General features: G+C 37.1%; 3 protein-coding genes across 8 annotated transcripts; all 3 read right to left on the bottom strand.

Moving 5' to 3' along the window:
• Positions 1 to 452: 452 nt before the first annotated feature.
• On the bottom strand, positions 453 to 4,568 carry LOC137708652 (phosphoglucan phosphatase LSF1, chloroplastic). 4 transcript variants are annotated; one of them, XM_068447773.2, is made up of 10 exons: positions 3,987 to 4,568; positions 3,750 to 3,856; positions 2,828 to 3,287; positions 2,670 to 2,741; positions 2,415 to 2,536; positions 2,015 to 2,230; positions 1,725 to 1,830; positions 1,351 to 1,463; positions 1,014 to 1,158; positions 453 to 818 (listed from the first exon to the last, which is right to left on the bottom strand). In XM_068447773.2, exons 1-10 carry the CDS (start codon positions 4,305 to 4,307, stop codon positions 699 to 701), a joined length of 1,782 nt encoding a protein of 593 aa, XP_068303874.2. In that variant the 5' UTR covers positions 4,308 to 4,568; the 3' UTR covers positions 453 to 698. The 4 variants fall into 4 exon arrangements, with proteins under 4 accessions (XP_068303874.2, XP_088545251.1, XP_088545253.1 ...); XM_088689125.1 differs by having other exon boundaries at positions 453 to 915; positions 3,987 to 4,427; XM_088689127.1 differs by having other exon boundaries at positions 2,828 to 3,303; positions 3,535 to 3,856; positions 3,987 to 4,419.
• A 5,216-nt stretch (positions 4,569 to 9,784) lies between these two features.
• LOC137709281 (uncharacterized) lies at positions 9,785 to 10,953 on the bottom strand. The gene has a single exon (XM_068448369.2). It carries the CDS (start codon positions 10,870 to 10,872, stop codon positions 9,994 to 9,996), a length of 879 nt encoding a protein of 292 aa, XP_068304470.2. The 5' UTR covers positions 10,873 to 10,953; the 3' UTR covers positions 9,785 to 9,993.
• A 4,806-nt stretch (positions 10,954 to 15,759) lies between these two features.
• Positions 15,760 to 22,348, bottom strand: LOC137707751 (putative phospholipid-transporting ATPase 8). Of its 3 annotated transcripts, XM_088689420.1 has the most exons (13): positions 22,193 to 22,348; positions 21,977 to 22,024; positions 21,251 to 21,849; positions 19,502 to 20,868; positions 19,079 to 19,189; positions 18,706 to 18,982; positions 18,384 to 18,472; positions 18,167 to 18,275; positions 17,852 to 18,070; positions 17,615 to 17,740; positions 17,230 to 17,328; positions 16,933 to 17,124; positions 15,760 to 16,610 (listed from the first exon to the last, which is right to left on the bottom strand). In XM_088689420.1, exons 3-13 carry the CDS (start codon positions 21,644 to 21,646, stop codon positions 16,017 to 16,019), a joined length of 3,579 nt encoding a protein of 1,192 aa, XP_088545546.1. In that variant the 5' UTR covers positions 21,647 to 21,849; positions 21,977 to 22,024; positions 22,193 to 22,348; the 3' UTR covers positions 15,760 to 16,016. The 3 variants fall into 3 exon arrangements, with proteins under 3 accessions (XP_088545546.1, XP_088545545.1, XP_068302764.2); XM_088689419.1 differs by lacking the exon at positions 21,977 to 22,024 and having other exon boundaries at positions 22,193 to 22,301; XM_068446663.2 differs by having other exon boundaries at positions 21,251 to 22,316.
• Positions 22,349 to 24,336: the final 1,988 nt, after the last annotated feature.

Here is a 24,336-nt window from a genome sequence, read left to right as displayed (position 1 = left end):
TAAACCGATTGTGTTATGATACATGTCGACATTTTCTAATTAACAATGTGTCGACATCCTTGTGTCATATTTCCGGCATACATTAGATTAGATGGCATATGCTTATGCTGGCCCCCACTTCCCAGCCAATGTGGTGATTGGTAGACGAAATCCTGAAAAATCGGGTCCAAAAACATGTCACTCAAGTAGATAAATCGCAGAGAGTTTTGGGTGCAAAATATTTGAACTTACTTATTCTATGTAATCATATCTTTGGGATTATATTTTCCTTGTATGTAATCTCCTTGTATCGCACGATCAAGCAATGAAATCATATGTATTCCCGACCATTTACCCACACACGCGTCGTTTTCCTAATTACACATATTCTGATTAACTTTCTAAAACTGTCTGTCGTCATGTATTTTAACTTATCTACTTAACAGTAGGTGATTAATTTGGAATACCAATCATTTGACGTCTCTAACAATTGCGGCTTTTATTTCATCCATCAAGTGGGTTTGTGCGTACATAAGCTTTCCATGGGCAGTGACATATAGGCCCATAAAAGGCGCCAAAAACAGAACAACCTGAGGAATTGCATCATGGTACATTTATGAAAATGTCTTTATTTTAGGGACTCAGAAGACATTAATTTGCACGATTTGTATGTTCTAGCCTCGAAAATTGTTGAATCGAGGTACGTTGTACTTGCCAACCTACTTTGGAGCTAGTCTAATCGGGCATATTGAGAATGAAACGCAACGAGCAGCTTTCGCCAGCATGAAGCGCTCGTTTTCTGTCAATGGCCTCTCAATCACCTTCACGATATTCACATCCTAAAACAGCATAGTGTCAAAACAGCCATCATCCATCAGTATCATTTAGGCGGAAAAGCATACTCGTTGGACTTGGACAAGTCCAATTTTTCGCTTACTGGAAGAGAAAACAAGTTAAATGATCTAATCTACTTGCTCAAATTCATAAGAAGAGAAGACACTCGACGAAAAAGAAATGCATATTAGTGTACTGACCTTTTGCGGTTGCTGAACAGAAGGTCTCACGCTGGCAGTATCGCCAATGATGATTATATTGTTGACATTTCCACTTCCATCCCTTTCGGATGGGGAGGATGTTGAATGCCGCCAATTCCCATTAACAATGAACTTGTAGTAATACCTGCAGGGCAGAACATCATCGTGTCATCGCTTAAAATGAAAATTACATAAACTCATCGTGCGACATTTTCAAGATTAGCTAGTCTAAGAAAACTTGACGGAAAATTCAACACTACAAGTTAATAGAAGGCATTAGATCTCATATTTTTATTCTAGTCGTAAAAATCAAAATAACACAATGATTTTTACTTACTTTCCTCGTGAAAGTCTGACTTCTGCTTCCCATCGTGATCCCCCTTTGTAATTTGCCCGAATTGGTTCTTTCCAGTTCGCGGTGAAATCTCCAACTAAGGTTACGTCCTCCCCCTGTAAACAGAGACAGGGTGAATCAGGAAGAACAAACAGAAGCAAAATAAATTCTATTACTGCTCGACTATAGAACAGTATAATGCTTTTAAAAACTACGAGCTTAAAACTATTTACAGATACAGTCCTACGCCAAGCAAGGCATCGAGAAAGAAGTTTTCGATGCCTTTCTTTCATAGTCCCTTCAGATTTATCCAATGACCAACATCACTGCTAAAGTATACGTTGTAAATTGGAGTTGAAACTGAAGTTTTCAACTACCTCTTGCCCATTCCATACAAATGTCACAGCATGTGTTGGAGGCCCTTCATGTTTCCCGTTTTCCACCATGGCTATAAGATCCCATGTGGCCCAAGCAATTGCCGGTCTGCATTGAAATTGCAAGGTTATCTTTCAATTAGTGACAAAGTACTCCTTTTTCTTTAACAACTCACAGACTCACAGCAAGGAATTGCGATCTTCCTCGCAACAAATAATTTTTGTCATGCCAAGATGTTTCTTTTCATAATGTGTAAAACTCAAAGGAAATGAGGATGGTTAAGACGACTAACCTGTCAGGCCTGCATAAATGCAACCCGGTGACAAAATTATAAGCTGCATGAAGGGAAGTATCTGTCATCCAGTGCAGGTATGCTATTACGCAAGTAGGAGACCGATCAAAACCAGTTGTACAAGTAACAAAAACACGATGATTCTTCTTTAATAAGCGTAATAATAACCCAACACAGAATGGTAGTTTCTTCCTCAAATCACAAGAATCTCCCTCCCTGCAAAAGAAAAGGTTCAGAAGTTTTACAAGGCCTCGGTAGTGAGCTGTAAGCAATTGACACTTCAGAAACTCATTTCCATTTCTGAAATTTAATGCCTGACCTCCATGATTTGAAGTGACTTAAAAGGAAAGATAAATTTTGTCAATCGATAAATAGAATAGTGCACAGATTTTTTGTTTACCTTATTGGATAGTTAATCATCAGAATACCGAACTTTTGGCATGACTCATTTATTGCATTGGAATTTATTCCCCAATTTTCTGTCTCAGTTCCACTTTGGAAATTCAGTATAGCAGTAACTCCCTGTACGAAGAATTTCATAGCAGTTAAAGAGAGACACAGAAAAGAAGTTGATACAATGTGTATACGAGTAGACTGCATATTTCAATGACAACAGAAAAATGTTGTTTTACATTTTTACAAATATAGCACTCACCGCCACATTTTCCAATGCCGCCACATCATCTTCTGTTTGTATGCATGATCCAACGTTTATGTGTTCAGTAATCTGACACATGAACAACATAACAGATGAGCCTTTATCCCTAGTTTTCAATGCAAGTTTATAGTTGAAGAATTTGATGAACATCACACCTTACTGTAGCGCATACCAAGAGCATGGTTATAGTAGAGTTCGCCTTTAGAGCGATCCAATGCCTTAACATATTCATCCAGTGGGAAGTTCCCATGAGCCCATTCTCCATCGCCGGACTCCTCTTCAGCGTAAATACAAGCAAGTTGGCTCAGGGGTTGGGCAACAGTATTCTTCTGCATTGGTGATTGAATGCGACCATTTTGGCCATTCAAATAATTCCATCCTTGCGGGTTCAGAAACTTTGAGGAGAACGTAACAAAGCCAGAGTTCCCGCCGGTTCCTGGAGATGATTGCAAACTGGAAGCCAGCACAGCCTTGTTCCAAGTTGCAAAAGGAACTCGACCTCTATTAAACAGATTATCGAGATCATTCATAAGAAGCAGTTGCTGAATTGGAAAAGGAGAGGGGGGTCTCTCAAGAACCAGGCTAACAGATCCTGTTTTCTCCTTCAGCATCTTCCTGGAGAAACGAAAGACTGAAAAAAATAAAAAACAAATATGAACACACATTCATGAACGAATTTCGAAAATTTCAATAGCTAATTCAGACGTTGAATCTCGCGCACAGTAAGGAACAAATCTTTGCCCACTGCCCTTCAGATTCATCCATAACAAAACATCGGTGTCTCAGCATTCATTAACAAGTCAAAATTACGCATTTTTCATCATCTTTCGTGCAACTGAAATTAAAAATGTTAATGGCATACTATGTGCGCAGATGTGGGCGTAGTCACATTGGCGATGGCAAATGTACTATGCACCCATGTTCGAATCTCCATTGTGACGAAAAGGTCACGGATTCGGGTCGTGAAAACAGCCTCTTTAAAAAACAAACGTAAGGCTGCGTACAATCGACATTCCTCCGCAGAACCTCGCAAAGTGGGGTTTCTATAGATAGTACAAAAAAAAATGGCATGCTCACTGCGTATCACCAAAGTCGCTTGCTTCAGCAAGCCTGCCGGCAGACAAATCGCCGGCCTTTTTCAATGTGTCGCCCACCATTACTATCCTGGACTTCTCCGCATTCCCCTGCAATTTCAAATTCAATAAAATTAAACCAATCCATCGATCAATCAATCAAAAGCTCGGAACTTTTGTTCTAGAGAGAGAGAGAGAGAGAGAGAGAGAGAGAGTGATGAAGACGAAATGGCGGAAGTACCCCTTTCTTGAGGGCGTGGACGAAGATTCGGCCGTCGACGGAGAGCGCGAACCGAATCCCGAGCGGTTTGTCGAGAGTGACCATGTACTCGTTCAAGTTCATCTTGAACGACGACGAAGACGAACCGCCCGACATCGCAAGAACCCTAACCGCTCCGCCACCTTTGTACCGGAGCTTCTCCACCGATGAACGGCGGCCGTTGATGAAAGCCATCTGTCCGCCCCAAAACGCGGAGGAAGAGGAAGAGGTAGAGGCGCTGATCAACGGCGGAGGAAAAGAGCGACCGTGAGATCTACAACTCGGCAGCTGCAGAGTCGCCATCTTCCTCTTCCCGAGGAATCGGTGACAGTTTTTTCCGTTTCAAACGGTTAGAATTTGTTGCAGAGATTGTGCTGGAGCGAGTGCTTCTTCAAGCTTCTCACTCTATCCATCCAGTGAACTCTCTCGAGTGTGCTTTTTGACTGTCACGTGCGTGCCAGCTCATCCTAATACCAGCAGTGCCACGTGGATAATGGCCCACCAACCGGTGCCCGCGAGAGGTATGACGTTGACCTTGGAAGGGTAAAAGTTTAAGTTTAGGATGGGGGGGGGTCCGTATGCGTACCGCGAGACTTTTATTATCTATTTGTTTCTTTTTTACTAACAAAACGGTGGGGCCGATTTACCTCAGCCCTTTCAACAAAGCAAAGAAGGAAAATGATCATCCTCGGATTATTTTTTAGAGGATTCTAGGAAATTGACGATCGTGATCGTTCATTGTATATCGTACGATCAGCTTTCGTTAGGTAATATTTATATTTAATTTTAAATTTTAAATTTTGAAATAATTATTAACCACACGATGTACGATGAACGATCACGATTACGATTACGAAATCCCTAAGATCCCCGGAAACTCCCCTTGAATATTTTTTGCCTAGTCCCTTGGAGAGAGAAATTATAAAGTGATATTGTAATTCGAGGTGGCATTGCTAAATGGTGGTACTCAGTACTCACTATTCACTAATTAAACACAACGTGTGAAATGGTGTGCGCTAATTAAAATTAGCAGTACTTTTTATTAATAAAATAAGATTTTTCACAAATACTCTGTCACCTCATAATTTTGAGTCAATTTTCGTGTCATTATAACATGAAGTGGCGGAGAATCCATCGAGAATTCATTTTTAAGTAAGTACCCTTAGCATTTCTCATTTGACAATAATTTTTTCGTTATGTCTGGAATATGGAGTCTTACACCACATATATAAATGGAAGGAAGTTTTATTTTCAAAAATCTCTCTACTTGTATATTGACATGTAAAAGTATCATTCCGTGTTTTAAACACATTGAAAAGTTTTTTTCGTACGAGAATCGATCAACGTTGAAAGAAAGAGTTTTGGAGCATATAAATATTATTTTGTAAAAGTTGAACAATTCCCAAGCCTCTCTCGAAGCATGATCCTGACCTCTCGGATCGATCGCAGTATATGAATTAATAAGGTGTGTTCCACGCAAGTTTCCCAAATAAAGTTAACTTGCTCCACACTCCTAACTAATTTCGTGCTCACATTTGTTTTGTCTTCCTTTTCATGTCATCAGGTTGAAATCAATCTATCCATCTCGCAATTCACACTGAAGGAGTCCGTGTCTTGGTATATTAAAGCATATTTGGAAGTTATCATATTGTTTGACCATCATATTGTTCACATTGGTGACTCTTGTTAGTTAATGCAAAAATAAAAATATAAAAAAAATCAAATGTTAAAGTTTTAAAAAGACGGGTTGCGGTCCATCTTTAATAGCTTTAATACTTTTCTGCTTAATTATTATGTGGAGTTTTTATGCAGATGATCTCAATGCAATTAGAAATTGAACCATATAATGTTGCGATTTGTTTTGTGAGATGACTAATGCGGAACTTTTTGCTTTATTCAATACGCAACCTTACATTGGACCACTTTAGAGATGGTCAGATGTGGAGCTACATCGGTCATATTTGTAAATGAACCCAGTAATTTCAGCTCAAATTTGAAAATCGTTGTGATACCATGTTAAAGTTTCAAAGAGACGAGCCGCAATCCATCACTAATAGCATCAATATCGTCCCCCCTTAATCACCTAATTAATAGGTGTGGATTTTTATGTAAAAGGCCTCAATGAAATTAGAAGTGGAAGCATTTGATATAAGTTGCGATTTGTTTTGTGAGATAACCGATGTGTGACTTCTTATTTTATTTAACATTGTGTTTTGAGAGAATTGACGACCAATAGCTCTTAAGGGAGAAAATTTTAACAAAAATACTCCAATCACGCCATACGTATGACAATTTTCATACAAATATGTGACATCCTTGTATTTTAGTTCCGTCTATTTAATATAAAGAAAGTTAATGAAAATGGCTTGAAAACTTTGAGTTTTAACGATAAGGACAAAGTGAATAATACCATGAGTGACTTTTTAGTGTAAAAATATAATTTTTCGTTAAAATGAATAGTACCATAAGTTTTTTTTGTTAAAATTCTCTTTAATATACTCAGTTGCACTCAGTATCAGAATCGTAATTAAACAACTATACCAAAAAAACAATAATAATAATTCATTCGAATCTTTGCTACTGTAGGCACTTTACTTTACCCTCTGCCGACGCTCAAGTCAAGGACGGAGACACCCACTTTGTCATCAAGCCAAACGCTAATTACAATTTAGTCTTGGTAATTATGATAACCTCATCCATTAGCATTAGTGATTAATCGCAAGGAGGCTGGCAAACTGGGGCTTTCAGTTTCAGCTCAGCAGCTGGCAGATTTGCACTCATCAGTTCAGAATGTGTCAACTTCCGCTCCCACTGTACACAAAAACTCCAGGATTTTTTTTAAAAGGAGGCTAGTTGGTGACTAAAGCATATCTGTTATATGTTTTTTAGAGTCGAAAAAACTTACATATGCATTTTAATATATTGGTAGCAACCATCATTTGATTCACTATCGTCAAAAATCAAACTCAAAACTAACCATGTAAAATATGAGCCTGATATTCATCCCAATTAACTTTAGGATTTGGGTATGAATGATTCCTACTTTTGCTTTCTCCTATTTTCCAAAATTAGGGCAAACAACTTGTGCAATTGGAAAACAAAATAGAAAAACAGCAGCGTAATTGGACTAATGCTCTTTTTGTATTTTATTTTTTGGTCGAAGTGCTATTTATGATTAAAAAACCGAAAACATCCATCACTTTATGATTTTTTACCATGAACAGTATTTTGTTTTTAGATTGACGAAAATGTCTTTCATGGACTGAGTCTTCACGCAGCAGTGATAGTGTTTAAATTTTTTTCGATACAAACGATATTTTCATTAAAATATTTAAAAAAATCAAAGAAAGATAGGAAAATGGGGGTCAACTTCACGTTAGGTTGAAGAAACTCTTAAGTTTATGCTAAAATCAATATATTGTTAATATTTCTAACACATTTGTTAAATGTTAGTGAAACTCTTATTTGTCATCCAAACCAATGTTTGACAATCCTTAAAGTTTTATTTTCAATTTACATCATTTCCATCAAAAAAGTCGATCGGTATCGACATTCGATATATCTGTCGATATTTCCACAAATTTGTATATCAATTTTTTTACCAATACCAATATTTTAAACAATTGTTCTACGTATTATAATATGTGTCGATGTTATAATTAATGTATCTCACTTCTAAAATAAATTTTTAAAAATTAATTATAAAAGTTATAATTTGAGCGTCGTTATTCAGAATACACAGATAAATTATTCGAGATGAGTGTCGAACCTACCCACAATGTATTTTAGTGTGATCAGTGGTCCCAATTTAAGCAACATGCTTTAAACCTAGATACCTTAGCCAACGGTAGCGCACAACAAACTTGAACTCCGTTCACTTTGGCACATAGCATTTGCCATCTCACTTTTTCTCCATTTCTTTGATTGGAACTCTTTTATGTTTAAAGACAAAACGGTAGAGATGATTGAAACCTTTTGATAGCGTTGTGAACGGTGATTGTCTTCGAGCAAATCTACACGTACTCAATAATCTAATTATCCACAACTATATCATTTGGTTTACATAATTTTGTTTAAAAATTTAGTTTCTCTAGCATTATGCAAAAATTAAACAAAAAATTCTTTAGTAATAGTATAAGAAATCCTAATGGTACTCTTTTAAAGTGAAATTTTCCATAGATTCTCTATCACCTCATAATTTAACATCAATTTATTGTCGACGTTATAAAACATTGTACCAAAAACATGAGATGACAGGTAGTTCATAAAAAATTTCACTTCTGAAAGAATTCCCTTAATATTGCTCATAATATTATTGTATTAAAAAAACGTATTTACTTACTTGAACAAGGCAAGCCCAGATTAAAATGACACATGGTTCGAACATGGAATAAACTGCCCTGTAATACCTGATTGTTGAGGTGTGTAATAACTAATTAATCCACTTATCTTTTGATTCCGTAAGTGTTAATAATGAAGGAAAGAATTTGTTAATTTAATATAATTCTTTTTACCATTGTAGATACCTCGTTGCATAAATGTATTCGAGAAATAAAGGTATCATGGATCTCGCTTCCTTTTATTAGATTCACTCTATTACATATTCTTTCGACTTACTGTTTAAGCGTATAAAATTTAACAAGACAACGTTAAACAATAATTTTTTTCATTAAATTATACGAAATCTCAAAATTGATTTTTAAGGTACATCTCCAACAATTAAATACAATAAATATGTCATGAGTGGTGAGTTGAGAGCTCCTCCGGAAGTCAACAATGAGAGACCGGTTAGCATATGAAATTATTTATTTATAAAATAACCAGATAAGTTTTGTTTGGTCACTGTTGAGTATTTGGTTTGGTCACTATCGACTTTCTCTTAATATATAACTCTCGTCATGCGACTTAGTATTACAGTTTAGTGGTATTTCTCATTATTTGTAAGTGAGAGATCTTATGTTCGATTCTCGCCAAAAGCGAATTTGAACCGCATTATTGTTGGCTCATTGTAAGGTTTAGTTCACTCATCATCCCCCCCCTTAATGTAGATAATATCGTTTGTTAAAATAAATAAAAAAGAAAAAAAAAACTCTTGCCATTGGCACCAAAAAAAAAATCTTCAAAAGACAATTTCATTACTTGGAGTAAAAGGATATGAAACCTAAATTTGACTTCTAAACTAGGCAAATTAAAAAGGTTGTATCAAAGAGTAAAGACATACATCAACACCATTGGAGGTAACTGATATGAAACCTAATTAAATTGACTTCTCAACTAGGCACACTACAAATGCAAAGCCTTCTTCTATGAAATAACAAAAGGCAAAGTTAATACATACACCAATAGTTAACAATCGTCCTACATCATGTCTAGTGCATCTTATAATCCGCGCATATAATTATAATAGGTTGTACAATTTCAACAGATCATGCCGACACCAAGGGGAATTGAGCAGTATACAACTATTTGATCAATTCTTAGCAAATAAAATAGATACATAATCAAGAACAATGCTTTGCTATTGAAAGAAAAGCAGCAAATGCTGTTGAAAAACTAATCACAAATGAACACGTGTCTAAATAATAGAAACTAAAAACTATTATTAGACATTTGTCTCTTTATGATTGGGTTTCAACAACACTTGCTGCTCTTATTTCAGCAGCGCAAAACATGGTTGTATAATCAAATTCAAAAGTAGAGAGAATCGGTAACTTAACAAAAGAAGATGTAATCATGTGACAAATTACAAATAAGTAGGATTATCAATTTGCCCTCCAATGTAAAAGATAAATAGTTAATCTCACTATATAAAATATCAAACAAGTTATAGCAAAAAGTCAAAAACTTCAAACTTTTTAGTACACTAATTAACCTGTACACTTAAATTAAGTCGAAAATTGTGTAAATAACTTGGCATAACCCTCAAACTAACTAGGATTAGCAAAAGTTAATTAATAATAATTAAGCTAATTTAATTACTATTAGATTTTCAGAGAGCAGGTGGGAAGCTTCCACTCACGGCGTTCACACTAGCAAAGAACCCCACCAGGTCCTGCCTGTATGGAAGATACGAACGCCGCTTATTGTACCCGTCCTTCGCCACCGTCTTGTTCCTCACATAGAACGCCTCGTGAGCCATCGACAACGCGTTTGAGCCTGTACTGGGCTTTTTCCTGGGCCTATCAGACCCAGATGTGGACCCGGTTTCCGACCCGGAGCTCTTTCTGGTTTCCTTGTTGTCTTCCACTTTCTTGGAGCTGGACGACAAAGGGGTCAAGAACACCATGTTCTTGCCGCCTTCGCTGTTGCTCCGCCGAAGCAAATCCCGGAGGCTCCAACGCCGAGACGACGACGTTCCGGACGACGATGTTCCGGTCGACTTACTCTTCTTGCACTTCCCACGCGCTTCTGCCGACGCGGATTTCGGCATCCACACGCAGTATGTCCCCGGTGGGACCGCCTCCAGCTCGTCCACTTCGGACGATGACGATGACGGCACACCATCGTCGTCCTCCTCCACCTTTTTATCATTCCGACCGCCGGCGAGGAGATCAGGTTGACTTCTATCCAGCAGGAGGTCGCGGTTGAACACGGGAAAAACGGGGCCGATCTGGCGGTCGTCGAAGAAAACCTGGTCGGCGGATTTCTGAAAGGACACGAATTCGAACTCATCCTCCTCCTCCTTGTCGGCGGTGGCGGATTCGCTGTCATTTTTACAGTCTGCTAACTGACCGGACTCCGATTCTTCAAGCAAATTGAGGTGGTCCAATTCCCGACAGACCTTGGCGGCGGCATCTGCTAGTTTGTCGGAGGAGTAGCAGTTGAAGCTGGGACAGACGAGTCCCTGTTCGAAATCGTCGTTTTGCATATTTTCTTGTCGTAGGATAATTTTTTTGGACGCTCTTGGTGCGTTTGAGAATTGGTGGTTGTGGCACTTTCGCTTCCTTGTATGCGTTTATATAGGGCGCTGTAAAGTTCGAAGATTAGAAAGGCATGGTTGTAATAATTAATTATTAACTATTGAAGGTGTGATATTAGTGTGAAAGCTTCGATTAAGAGTTCGTTTGGAAATTATTTTAAAATAATTAAAAACGTTTTTGATAAAAATATTTTTGAAACTAATTTGTCGTAAAAATGCAAGTAAATTTTAAAAAAATACTTAAAGTATTTTCTGAAAGAAGCACATAATTAGTGTTTCTTGTAATTCAAGTGCTTTTGAAACTCAAATATATTTTCTCTAGAAGCATTTTTAATCATTTTAAATACACTTTCAAATGAGCACTTAATGACCTCTATGTGACTTATATCTTTTGTTGACACCTGATTATTCATTTAAACTCCACTTGATGTGTTAACTTTTCAAATCTCTTCAATAAAAAAAAATACAATGCTACGATAAATTGAGTAAAAAAACACGTTTTACATAAATAAATAAAGCACAAAAATGTTGTAGAGCGTTTTGAGTGCAGAAGATTTGATATCGAATGTCATGACATCATGTTTTGAGTGCTTTTCTTGTTTCTAGTTTATTGGTGAAGGGTTGAGCGGGCGTGTTGAGTTAAAGACGGGAGATGCTTCGGTAAACTTTCCTTCTTCACACGTTCGGCGTTACGTACTTTCTTAACTGCATCCACGTCAGCGCGTGAGCTTCTTGGACGGACGCGTCCGCGTTTCTGGATACGGTGGCAAAGGCGGATAAGAAAAGCAGAGTATGTGGACATTGAGGAAGACAAATGGAAAGAAATCAGCGCGTGGAAAATAGAAAGGTATATATTAGGAACTTGACATTTTTCATGAGATTTTAATTCTATTTTTAATCGCGCAAATTTTTTTTTAACCAAATAAATTAAGAAAAAATAACGAAAATGGTTGGAAAACTTTGAGTTTTAACAGTAATAAAAAAATAAAGGGTAAAGTGAATAGTATCATGATTGATTTTTTTAATGTAAAAATGTGATTTTTCGTTAAAATGAACAGTACCGAAAGTTTTTCGTTAAAGTTCTCAATAAATTATCAAGATGTGATTGTAAAGTAACTTTACAATTTTATTTTGATTTGAGATGTCAAGCCCGTTTAGAAGTGCCTGTAAGTAATTAAAATTGTTTTTTGTGAAAGTACTTTTGAGTTCTTACAAGTAGCAACTGTTATGTGCTTCTTGCAAGAAGTATTTCAAATGGTTTTTCAAGATTCACTTGTTTTTTTTTTTTTTTTTTTTTTTTTTAAGATTGGTCCCAAAAACACTCTTATCAAGTGCTCGTTTGGATATGCTTTTAAAATGACTAAATGCGCTTTTAGAGAATATATTTTTGGGTTTCAAAGGCACTTAAAGTGCTTTCTACAAGAAGCACCAGTTATGTGCTTATTCCAGTAAACACTTTAAGTGCTTTCCAAGATTTACTAGCATTTTTAGTAAGGATTGTTACTAAAAATATTTTCTTCAAAAGCATTTTTAATCATTTTAAAAGTATTTCTAAACAAGCTTCAAATAATTTTAAAAACACTTTCAAATGAACTTATTATTTTTTGGGTCGTCTAATGGTAATTGTATTAAAATATGTAAGTATTATAACAAAAAATACGGAAACGACAGGAGTGTTTGCACTTATTTTTTGTGTTCCAGAACCTGAGATACTGCTATCTCGCATGCCAATCTCGTGGGGGCCACCTGGACTTCTAGAAGGAAATTTGTGCATCAGAAGAAAGGGTCAAGATCCTCTCCTGAGCTAAGAATGAGGATCCTCCTGAGTAAAGTCATCGGACCGTTCAAATTTTATCCAACAGACACAATTATTATAATTTTTAGAAAAGCTCTCTATTTGTAGCCGTTGAATAAAATTTAAACGACCCGATAGACTTACTCAAAAGGATTCTCATCCTTGGCTCATGAGAGGATTGTGATCCCAGAAGAAAACAGGTTAGCTGTAGATAATTGACAGAGAAACCATATTAAAGGGATATGTTAACCTGTTTTGGAAGCAATATTTTAATTATTATTATTATCATTGTGCAATTTGGCCTAAACTCTGGAAAATAAATAGACTCCTCATTGGAAGGCACAAGAAGCCGCAAAACCATGCCAAATGCGAGTTACGTGTTTATTAATATTTAAAAAAAAATCCTGACCAGTAGTTGAAGAAATCTTTCAGCATGCCGAGAATACAGCTAGGTCCATTAAGTATAATAATACAATTGATTAAAAATTTTTAAAAAAAATCAACTAATTGTATTATAACATTTGATGTATCAGGTATGTTCCCGGGTAACTGACAAATTTCTCCAATAATTGACTTATGAGGTTTTTATATGTATCGTTGCCTAATTGGTGACCTTATGTGTATGGATCTTTCTGATTCTTTGATATCTTTCTAAGCATTTTAAACATACGAATATACATATTTTTATTTGCATGTTTGTTGCATAACATTTCTCTGCATTGATTGCGTCCCTGCGCACATATGGTTTGTCGCTCCTATTAGCCGAATGGACTGTATGAAATTCTGAATCTTGCCAACATGTGTGGTAGTTGCAGAAATGTTGCAAGAAATCTATCGAGTTTTATCATTTCGAGGAACGAGACGTCTTAACAAGATTTCATATGTGAACTTACAAGAGGATCATTGCCCAACCTAGCTAGCAAAGCAACTTGATGACCAATTCGACATCGAGGGTTGGGGTTGACTGTTACGGTCCTTATTTTAGGAAGCAAGCACAACAAACAACGATATTTTCTTTTTAAAAGTTATACTTAGCATAACAAAGCTCAACTCTTTATAGTTAAAAAGTCATTCATTCTTACCTATAAATGATGAACTCATACATTATAAGCAAATTATGATTACTTGCACACACAAAAGAGTGATGCATACATCATTTGTGATTTGTCACTAGTGTTTCCACCTTAATAAATGAGAGGTTTTTTAAGTGTGACAGGAATACGAAACGGTATGCCACTCATCATTATACAATTAGAAGGATACTTGAAAAAAAAAAAACAAAAACTTTTCTCTAATTATATAATAACATGTGACGAATCGCTTCGTATTTCAGTCACACTAAAAAAGTACATTTAGAAGCAATTGGAGTGCTTTAGCATTTAGGCAAACATGAGAAACGTTTTGAAGTTGGGGAGAAGCCAACCATTTGGTCATGAATGTCAAAGTCACCTCAGTATTTTAAGGAAAAACGAAGCTCCCAAATAATGGATGAGGATTCCATCCGGATCCAAATGGTGAGAATCCTATAAATCCTCACATTCTAGTCGTTTATCGTATATTATACGATCAGAAATCATTTGAATTTTATTATGTAAAATAAAACACAAATAGTTCATGACGAAAATTGACCGCACAATATACAATGAACGATTAGGATGTGAAAATTCATGTAATCCCTACTATTTGAATCCGGATGAGATTCTCATCCCGCAAATAATCATAAAATCCGTTAAATAACGTTTTACGAAGATCTTCTGACTACGAGTCCGGCCACAACAACCCACTTACCAAAAAGATCTAGAAAAAGAAGATTGTGTTCAGTTCGTGAAAAGTGCTTATTTCAAAAGTACAGGGCAACAACAAAAGCACATTGACCTTCTCCTGCCAGACTAGCACTTTTGGGCTTCTCAATAAACAATGCCAAGCCGGCCAGATCAGATGCATGCCAATTTGCCAAACGTCTTATTGGGTTGCGCTTAAACAGTGATTAGTGTTAATCCTAAACAAATATATAATATAATTTACACACGTGGATTGAACTTTAACCTCTGCTTAATTAATATCTTAGTTATTTTCTTGATGTCGATGCTGATCTGCAGGGCTAGTGGGTGGTTAATTTAGTGGGATAAGATTTGCAGTAATCACTATGCATTTACATCAAATCTTTATCCGTGCATGCACTATCATTTTTAATCATGGTGTTTTATTGTTAATTCATAGAGCAATGTCAAATCTACAGGCTGCGATTGCTGGTTTTAATCTACTTTTAGTGGCTGCAGCCGGTGGCGCCGGTGGCGTTGTTCTATTCCTCTAGAAAGATATCTTTGACATGTTTACTAATTCGTAATCGAAATTGGAGGAATTAAATTTGAGAGACTAAATTGATGAGGAGTTGAAATCTGAATCGCATTGAACTTGTTCATCGAACAATGTGTTGGGAGTGATTCTACTCAGGCTCTTGCTGCAATTAACGATCACACTAAGTGTTTTTTCTGCTATTGGCTTGCTTGAGGAGGACATGTCGCAGGTAGCATCGACTTTTCAAGTTAAACAGTTCATGTATGTCCCTAGAACCTGTAATGGGGTAGCCCATAGATTGGAGGCAGATTGTCTGCCCTCCTGTTTGGGTGTCATTCTCATCCCCTCTTATTTGTGCGGTCACGGTTAAGCCATGTTAACATTTTATATTACTATTGTTTTTTGTCTTATTATCTCTATAAAAAAAAATTAATATAAAATATTGACGTGGCTTAACCGTGACCGCACAAAATAGAAGGAAATGGGAAGTGCACCCGAACAGGAGGGTAGACAATTTGCCTTAGCTCAGTTTGCTGTTTGAATTGGCAACATAATAGTTTGGTTCAAGGATTCTCCTGATATTATTCAGGATCTCCTCATCCAAAAGTTGATGTAACCTTTATTTGCAGTCATTAATATAGTGTCGTCTCTTTTCAAAAAATTTATGGGAGGAGGGAGTTTCAAAGTCAGAGGCGCATAAGTAGAAACCCAACAGCCTATTCATTAAGATATTGAATCACATATAAACCAACTCTTAATTTTGATTCCACTCGCTTTAAGCTTTTGCCACACTGGGGTTTCCCTTTTTGTTTGATAATTTGATGATATATATCAGCTTTACATGGTAAAAACCTACAAAGCCCTTAATCTACAACACACTAATTGGCCATTTGCCCTACTTGACTTTTCTTAAGAATACCTCTCTCAAACTGTCAAACATATTCACAAAACCAAACTATCCCCTGATTACATACACAAAGTTCGATCCCGGGACCGCATTTCACGACCTTCTTTCCCTCAATCTCTGCTTCAGGTGCTGCAGTTTGCTACTGAATCTCAGAGGCAATTCACCGGAAGTCTCGTTGTCTGAGCCATTTAATCGTTCCTGTTGTATTACATCGTGACGCATTGGTTTGAACCGTGTCTGGAAAGCCCTGTATGAGAAATACGGCAGCAAAGTGCAGATAGTAACGAGAAGGGTGACCACCCAAAACAGAGGACTGGGAGCACAGGCTTCGACGAGAACTCTGTGTGCTGTTGTGGATACGCTTGGTGAGACAGAGCCGTATATCACTAAGAATATATACCAGAAGGCGATACTGCCCCAGATGAAGAAGTGCTGGATCCAGGTGAAGTAGTTGATGGAGAGTGCCATTTGGCAATTTACGACCCAAACTACGCAAGAGTACATTGTGACCCCTAGGACTTCATAGTCAACTACTTTACCGTCTTTTCGGAGAGCTTGGCCAATCATGGAATTCGTGGTGAAGAAGAAGATAATTATGGAGCTCAAAACGCCATTAACCATCCAACCGAGTATTCGTGGCCAGCTGAAGAGGATATTCTCTACTCCCTCCAGATACAAGGAAGGATACTGTCAAAAGAACAAAGCATGAGCCGTAAAAATTCCAGTCCAAAAAGATGAAAATAAACAATATATATGACAAGCCATGACGATAATTATACGCCTTTTGGTTCTTAACATCCGTAAAGAACTTGTTACTAGATTTGATACTTACTACCAGAAGATGGAATTACGGACATACAAAGCTATAGCAGTAATATAGAGCGTAAATCGTGAATTTGTAGTCAATTGTCACCTTACCACTATATCGTGTGGATCACTCATTCACCCTGAATATCATATTATTTTCCCTTATTTGTATATAAACTCTACAAAAGAGAAAATTGTATACCTTGAGGCATAACCGCGCAGAAACATCCTGATCGAAGACGCCAAGAGCAATTACAGGGAGTGATGTGAAGAAGACATTGTAGAATGACATGTACCAGTCGTTGTAAGCAGGCTGTCCAGAGAAAGAAGCATGGGCCTCAAACCAAAACAGAGTAAACCCAAATGTAATGTTCTTGTAGAAGAAGTAACATATCTGCATCAACCAAAAAGAATAGATCAGCACGTATCAACTGGGTACGAAATCTATTGCTTTCTTTTTCAAGTATTGTTTGTTACAATTATAAGAGGCATATTTTACCATCATTGATATGCGCCTATAGCACCAGTGCCCATGTACAAGCAAGAGACGCTCCAGAAAACGGAATTGAGCAATTGCAAAATCACTTGCCATCACCGCCTGCATTCAGGAATCAAATGGAATTTGAAGCTGGGTCTTAAAAAAAAAAATATGCAAGTTATATGTCTGAGAGTCTGACACCAAAAACAAGCAATTGCTGGCAAATAGCGTTGTAGACAGATGCATGCTCTATTCTCTCTTTCAAAAGTACTCTGATTCGGTGAATAGTGTAATAGACAAACACATCCTCTATCTCACTTTCAAAATTGCACTGATTTCCAGTTACTTATCTTGGAAATAAAAAAAAAACCCGTAAAAATCAGATTAACACAAAAAATATGGTCACCTGCATCCCCTCAACACCACTAATGCCAACTCCAATATCAGCTTCTTGAAGCATGCCAACGTCATTTGCACCGTCACCAACAGAAAGTGTTATTTTACCTGTTCCGAGTTTTACCAATCTCGTAACCTGCACAGATTTTGTAGTTCAATCAGATTATTTGATGTCAGCAACTGGCCTTATGAAAAAACTGTAGATAATTTGAATGGATATGCTCATGAGCATGATCGAGATACTTACAAGAGCTTTCTGTTTGGGCGTAGAGCGGCAGCATATAACAGAAGCACAAGTAATTGCAAGCCCAAAAAACGAATTTTTGACATCCTTCTTGAGACAAAATTCCAAGGACTTCCCATCAATTACCAAGCCGAACGATTTAGCTTGATTCGGACTTTGTTTAGCTTCATTAATTTGCAAAATGCCTTCTCTAATTTGCTCCCTTATGCTTGCAAGAGAAGCCTTAAAACAATCATGGTTTCAGAAATTACACCACGGAAGAAGAAAAAAGAAGGGAAAAAAATAATGTCTTGGATTTTTGCTTTAGGAATTCTGTACCTGCTCAACTGCCTCTTTATCCCCTTGTTTCTCCAAGGCTTTTATGTCTGGTGAATCGAGACTGATGACAATCCGTTTCATATCTTGTCTAAGTAAACTGCAAGCATACCTGTAAAATTTACAACACTTGTAACCTGTAACTTGCAGAAAAATATAATCTAAGCACACAATGAAGTATCAGAAAAATATAATCTAAGCACAAAAACTGCTAGCATACCCAATGTTAACTGCAGTTTCCATCTTATCCCCCGTCAATACCCATATCTTAATCCCAGCTTGGGCAAGCTTATTGATACATTCAGGCACCTGTATCCGAGAGAACAATATCCGTACAGAATTAATTTCCATGAACACAAACAAACCTTTCTCGGTATAAAATGGGCTCTAGTTTTTTGTTTCTTGATATGAACTTCCAATTCACATAATGTGAAGTTGTACAGGGCTCCAAATTCAAGGGAGGACACAATAACAATAATCTTATCCAGGTGAAAGGACTCACCAAAAAAAAAATAAAAATACCATCAAAATTCAGTACTCACCCCCTTTTGCAGTTTGTCTTCAACAGCTGTCACACCAAGCAGAAATAAGTCCCTTTCAATCTTATCAGCAACTCCGTCCACCAGTACATCTCGATCTTCAGTTACAGAAGCTTTAGCCTTCACAAACTCCTTCGCCCATATTTCAAATTCTTCTACACCAAGCTCGCGGTATGCAATCACCAAGGTTCTTAAACCTGCTTCAGCATATCTATGAATGTGCTCCTTGGTCTGATCCTCAAACTGCCGCCCATCTTTTGCAAGCCTTTCCAGAATCGCACTGAATATGTACAGATAAATGAAAATCATGGAATTTTAAAAACCCAACTTGCAACTTCAAACGTGAGCCTTAAGCATGAGCACTCAAGAGTCTAACCTGTCTGCACCCTTGCAAAGGAGCAATAATTTATTTTCTGGACTCCTTACAATTACTGACATCCTTTTGCGAGAACTGCTGAACTCCAAGATGTGAAGAAGCTCGTATTCCCTGGGATAAATAAACTTAGTCATAATAAGACTAAAGTCACTGAATTGTAACAGATGTGTAGGTAGGCGCATGCCATATATGTATTATACAACACAGAGGCTGTAGTGAGTAGTTAATCCTGGGCCATTGATCTATTTCTAGACTCAGAATTAAATATGCAAAGTGGGAATGTCTTACCTGGGTTCTAACAGCCCATAATTGGGTACTTAATTTAGCTAAATATGTGTCAGAAGTTATGGCTTCCCAGCCACGTAAACAATACAAGGAGCTTTTATATAAAAATAAACAGGTCAAAGTACGAATGGAACTCACCTATCAACCTTCCTCCCACTTTCAAAATCCAACTCATGCAATGATATGCTTGTTTGTGTCCTTTCGAAAAACTCAAACCCAAGCTCCCTGGCAGCTATGACAAAAGCTGCTTCATCTGGTGACTCTGCTTCATAGGTTATTTCTCCTGATGCTTTATCAACGACTGGAATGGCTGTATGACAGATTGCTAAAACCCGAAAAAACTTCTGTATGATATCTGAATGAGCTTCATTGACCCACTGCCCATTCATGATGCGCTCGTCTCTAAAGTTGAAACCCTTTATTGACTTTCCAGAGTCAACATTATAACTAGCACTATCTAAAACATCAGATGATACATTACCAGTTTCATGCAGTCTATCAACTCCGTCCCTTCTGTTTGCCAGTGCCCTCTCCACTTCTGTTATACCATGGCCATACGCAGTGCCTGCTATCGAACATTTAATGAACTCCATGGAATTACATGTCAGTGTGCCTGTTTTGTCAGAAAGTATCATATCAACCTGACCAAGTTCCTCATTCAGATTAGATGTGCGTGCATGAGCTGGCCTATCCATTTCCTCGTAATACATTTCCCGATCTTGGTTAATGAATATACTCTGTAATACCTTCACAATCTCAATCGACACATATAAAGATATTGGTATTAAATATCCATACAACATAAGGGCAGTCAAGAAATGGAAAAAAGCCGCAAGTGCTGCTCTTTTGGGGTCATAAAATACAGTTGTATGATCTGGACGAAGATACCACCTTCTCATTTTTCCACCACTTATATCTCGTCTAGTGTTGATTCCAAAAAAGACAGATCCAGTAAAGGCTATCACAACAAGAGTACTGAAAAGAATGTAGATTATCTTATCCATTTTCCTCTCGATTTTGCTTCTCTTTGAAGGAGGATCTGTCGCATTCTGCATCACTTTTGTGTCGTGACCGGTAAAGACAACAACACCATAGACATATTCAGTGTTTTTCAGCTTAGAGTCTCTTAAGAGCATCTGTTGTAAGGAAAGCGGGTAAGGCTTTCCATCATAGAACAAAGTCCCAACAAATGAATACAGATTTTCATTTGGGTCCTCACACTTGATCTCCGCTTTAAAGTTTTCCAAGGATTTTTCATCCTGAAGATGAGATGTCACCTCCAATGCATGCTTCAATTTCAAATTAGTTTCTCCGTCAAGGTTCATAGTTTCAACATAGCAAATTCCGTCCTCATAGCTTGACGAAAGTAACAGAAGATCAGCAGGAAAGTACTCATCCTTGTGGACCTTCACAATATCACCAACCCGGAGTTTCTTCCATCTGGTCTCATAGAATGCATAATTCCTACCATAAACTCTAACCTTTCGATTGTTTGCCTCAATGTCCTGAAACAATTTCAAATTTATAGCCAAACCAATTAGGAAAAACAAATAATTAATCATCAATATATTATTTTGAAGATATTTCCTAATAATGTTGCTATGCTGCACCAATTTTGGATATAGAAAGTAAGCACATATAAATAAGAGAAATCTGCACAATCTCAACCGGTGCAAAATCTTAATATACTGTGGCAACAAAAATTACTACATATATGTTCATTGTCCGATTAATCGAGAACCACAATTCTAATCCAACTTTAGCCCAGATTAATCCAATCATGACTAAATAAGCTTAAGCTGTAGCTTCAAATGACTAGTAAAAATGTAAAATCGACAGTGCAAAATGTGTAACGCATCGGCATCTATATAATCCAGAAACGTTTACCTGTTTTCTTCGCCGCCAATCTTCAACAGCTTCCTTAGCCATAGTAGCTCCAATCACCACTAACAACGGTGCAAGAACACTAACAGCTTTAAAAGGTGCCAACGGACTAAACGAGACACAAGCTACAACAAGAAAATATATATTGGCAACCCTCCTAAACTGCTCAAACAAAGACTTGGGAATGAAATTCGTTGCCGTATACTTGGTAGTCGAAACATAATTTCCCCCGTATCTCAACTGAAGCGCCTCCGGACTATCCGGCTCATTACAATGCACCACCCTCGAGTACCCTCTTTCCCCGATTTGGGGATGACTATCAACGAAAGGAGATCGAATACACGAAAACGAATACAGTTTGCTAAAATGTATCCCTCTCCTCCTCCGCCCTTCCGTCATTGTAGCAGCGTTTTCCACCTCAAAATCGAGGTATTTTTCCTTTTCCTCACTCCTCACTCAAATTCCTACCCACATTTCCCTTTCACTTTCCGGGAAAATCACCAACCAAACAACAAAACAAGTCACACCAACTTCCAAAAACACGAAGTTTCGACGAAATTAAGCAAACGATTTCACCAACGAAAGCGAAATTACGCACCAATCTACGCCAATGGAGTAACAGATAATTAACAAAAATCTACCCAAAATTCACGAAACCTCAGCGGAGGTAGAGCTTAAAGATCGAAACTTGAGCAACACATAAGAACATTGATTGAATGCCTTGCTTACCCAGAGCAACAAAGCGGGTGCACAAAGTTTGCATCTTTAAGCTCCATGCTGATTATTTGTTTCGTATAAAATATAGTAAAAAATAAATAAATAAATAAGAAAAAAGGGTTGATTTAAATATCAACGAAAATGACAAGCTTTGTGTATACAGCTACGAAAACTAGGTCGGTGGAATTTGAGGAAACCCTAGAAGTTGTGTTTCAGAGAATTCCTTACTTCCATTGCAGGCTCTGCTGAGATCTCTTGCTTGTGGCTGCTGGTTTGGTTTTCAGCTCAAAATCTAGAGAGAGAGAGAGAGAGAGAGAGAGAGAGAGAGAGAAACAATAAGTGAACTTTGTATGAGTAGTAGTTTGCTTTGCCGCTTTAATAAGCAAAAACAAGGTGGGACTAAGAGAGAGAAAGTGGATATATATTGGTAGATAAAATAGGACGTGATTCACGAAACCACTGTCTCGGATCACCACCGTCACGTGATATTATTAGTTCACATATAATAAAATTAAATTTATATAAATTCAAAATTTACTAATAATATGTGAATAATAAACGCATTAAAATTCAAGTAAAATTATTATAAAATATGATGGTATTTAAGTAATGTTTGTATTACGGTGTACAAGTGCGATATAAATGGAAGTAATTATTGGTACTCATGTGCCTATTGGGGCTTGTTTCGGATGTAGTATGAGCCTGTGGACATTGAAAGGTGACGTAAGGTTGCATGAAGATCAATCACAATCTTTGCCACACAAGTGGCTGATTGTGTTGCTGCTTGTTTTAGTCCTTTCCGTCCCTCTTGACTCTTGAGTCCTACCTTCTTGCTTCTTCTACAACTACGACGTGTTTTCTTGTATTGTTTGAGATGGTGAATGAGTTGGCAATTTATCGTTGCTTGTAAAAAAAAAACTACATTTATAAATTTTACGGAAGAACATAGTATGTTTATATCGGAAATTTGATAATTATTTAAAAAGAAAATTGTTATTGGTATTCGAAATTTTCTATATTTAGAAAGAAAAATACATTTGCGAGGAGTGTAGAATGAAATTTTTAGAGTGTCAATAACACTTCTCTTTAAAAATAGGATAAATTACAAGAGTTAAGTTGTTGTGCCACGAATTTAGAGAGAGAAACGAGAGGAAAATCGAGCAGAGAAAAAAAAGAAAGAGAAAAGCTCAAGGAATTTCAACGTGCCTGTGTAAAATTTATGTAATTACATATGTATATAATTCTAACTACAGCGTAGCTATCATTTTTATTGAGTTATTTCACTTGTGATTACCTTAAATCTTAAACATGTTTATCCTTATATGTATAGAGAGTAAGTTTGTATTATGAGAAACGCTAATGATGCTTTCTCAAAGTGAGACTTTTTCTGGACTCACTAACACCTCATGTTTTAAGTACAATGTTTTATATGTTAGCATGAGAATTAACGTTAAACTTATTGGGTGAGAGCACGTGTGGTCGTTGGACTTCACACTTACGAGAATTTGCTCTAATACTACAAAAAAAATTATGGTGCTATAGTAAAATTAATTGACAATATAAAAAGTAGATTAACTTATATATAAAGCTCATACAAGTGTAACCTTCAACAATATTAAATTTATTCTCAACACTTTCTCATAAGTAACCAGAAATAGTAGTAACCAGTACTAATACTAGTCCATAAATCATATTTAATTTAGTGATGTGAACTTTACCGTCTTCTTTAGTTTTGCAAATTTAACTTGTGCATTTAATTAGTGTTGTTCTCTACTTTTTGAAAGTTACTCCGTTCCTTCAGGACCAATGCATGCGACGCAAAATTTAAAGTTTTGACACAGATTTTCGTATCTCCTCCTTCGGTGGTAGTTTGTGGTCAAACAAAAGTTAGAACCGTGCCTAGTCATCACCTCCGTTCCTGCAGGATCACTGCATGCGACACAAAATTTAAAGTTTTGACACAGATTTCTATGTCTCCTTCTGTGGTAGTTTGTGGTCAAACAAAAGTTAGAACTGTGCCTAGTCATCACCTTCGTTCCTTCAGGACCACTGCATACAACACAAAATTTAAAGTTTTGACATAGATTTCCGTGTCTCCTCCTTCGGTGGTAGTTTGTGGTCAAACAAAAGTTAGAACCGTGCCTAGTCATCACCTCCGTTCCTTCAGGACCACTGCATGCGGCATAAAATTTAAAGTTTTGACACAGATTTCCGTGTCTCCTTCTGTGGTAGTTTGTGGTCAAACAAAAGTTAGAACCGTGCGTAATCATCACCTCCATTCCTTCAGGACCACTGCATGCGACACAAAATTTTTTAAGTTTTGACACAGATTTCCGTTTCTCCTCCTTCCGTGGTAGTTTGTGGTCAAACAA

This window comes from Pyrus communis, chromosome 17 (assembly GCF_041283825.1).
Source record: "Pyrus communis isolate YQ-2024b chromosome 17, ASM4128382v1, whole genome shotgun sequence".
Lineage (NCBI taxonomy): Eukaryota > Viridiplantae > Streptophyta > Magnoliopsida > Rosales > Rosaceae > Pyrus > Pyrus communis.
This window is presented reverse-complemented; position numbering and strand designations above follow the sequence as displayed.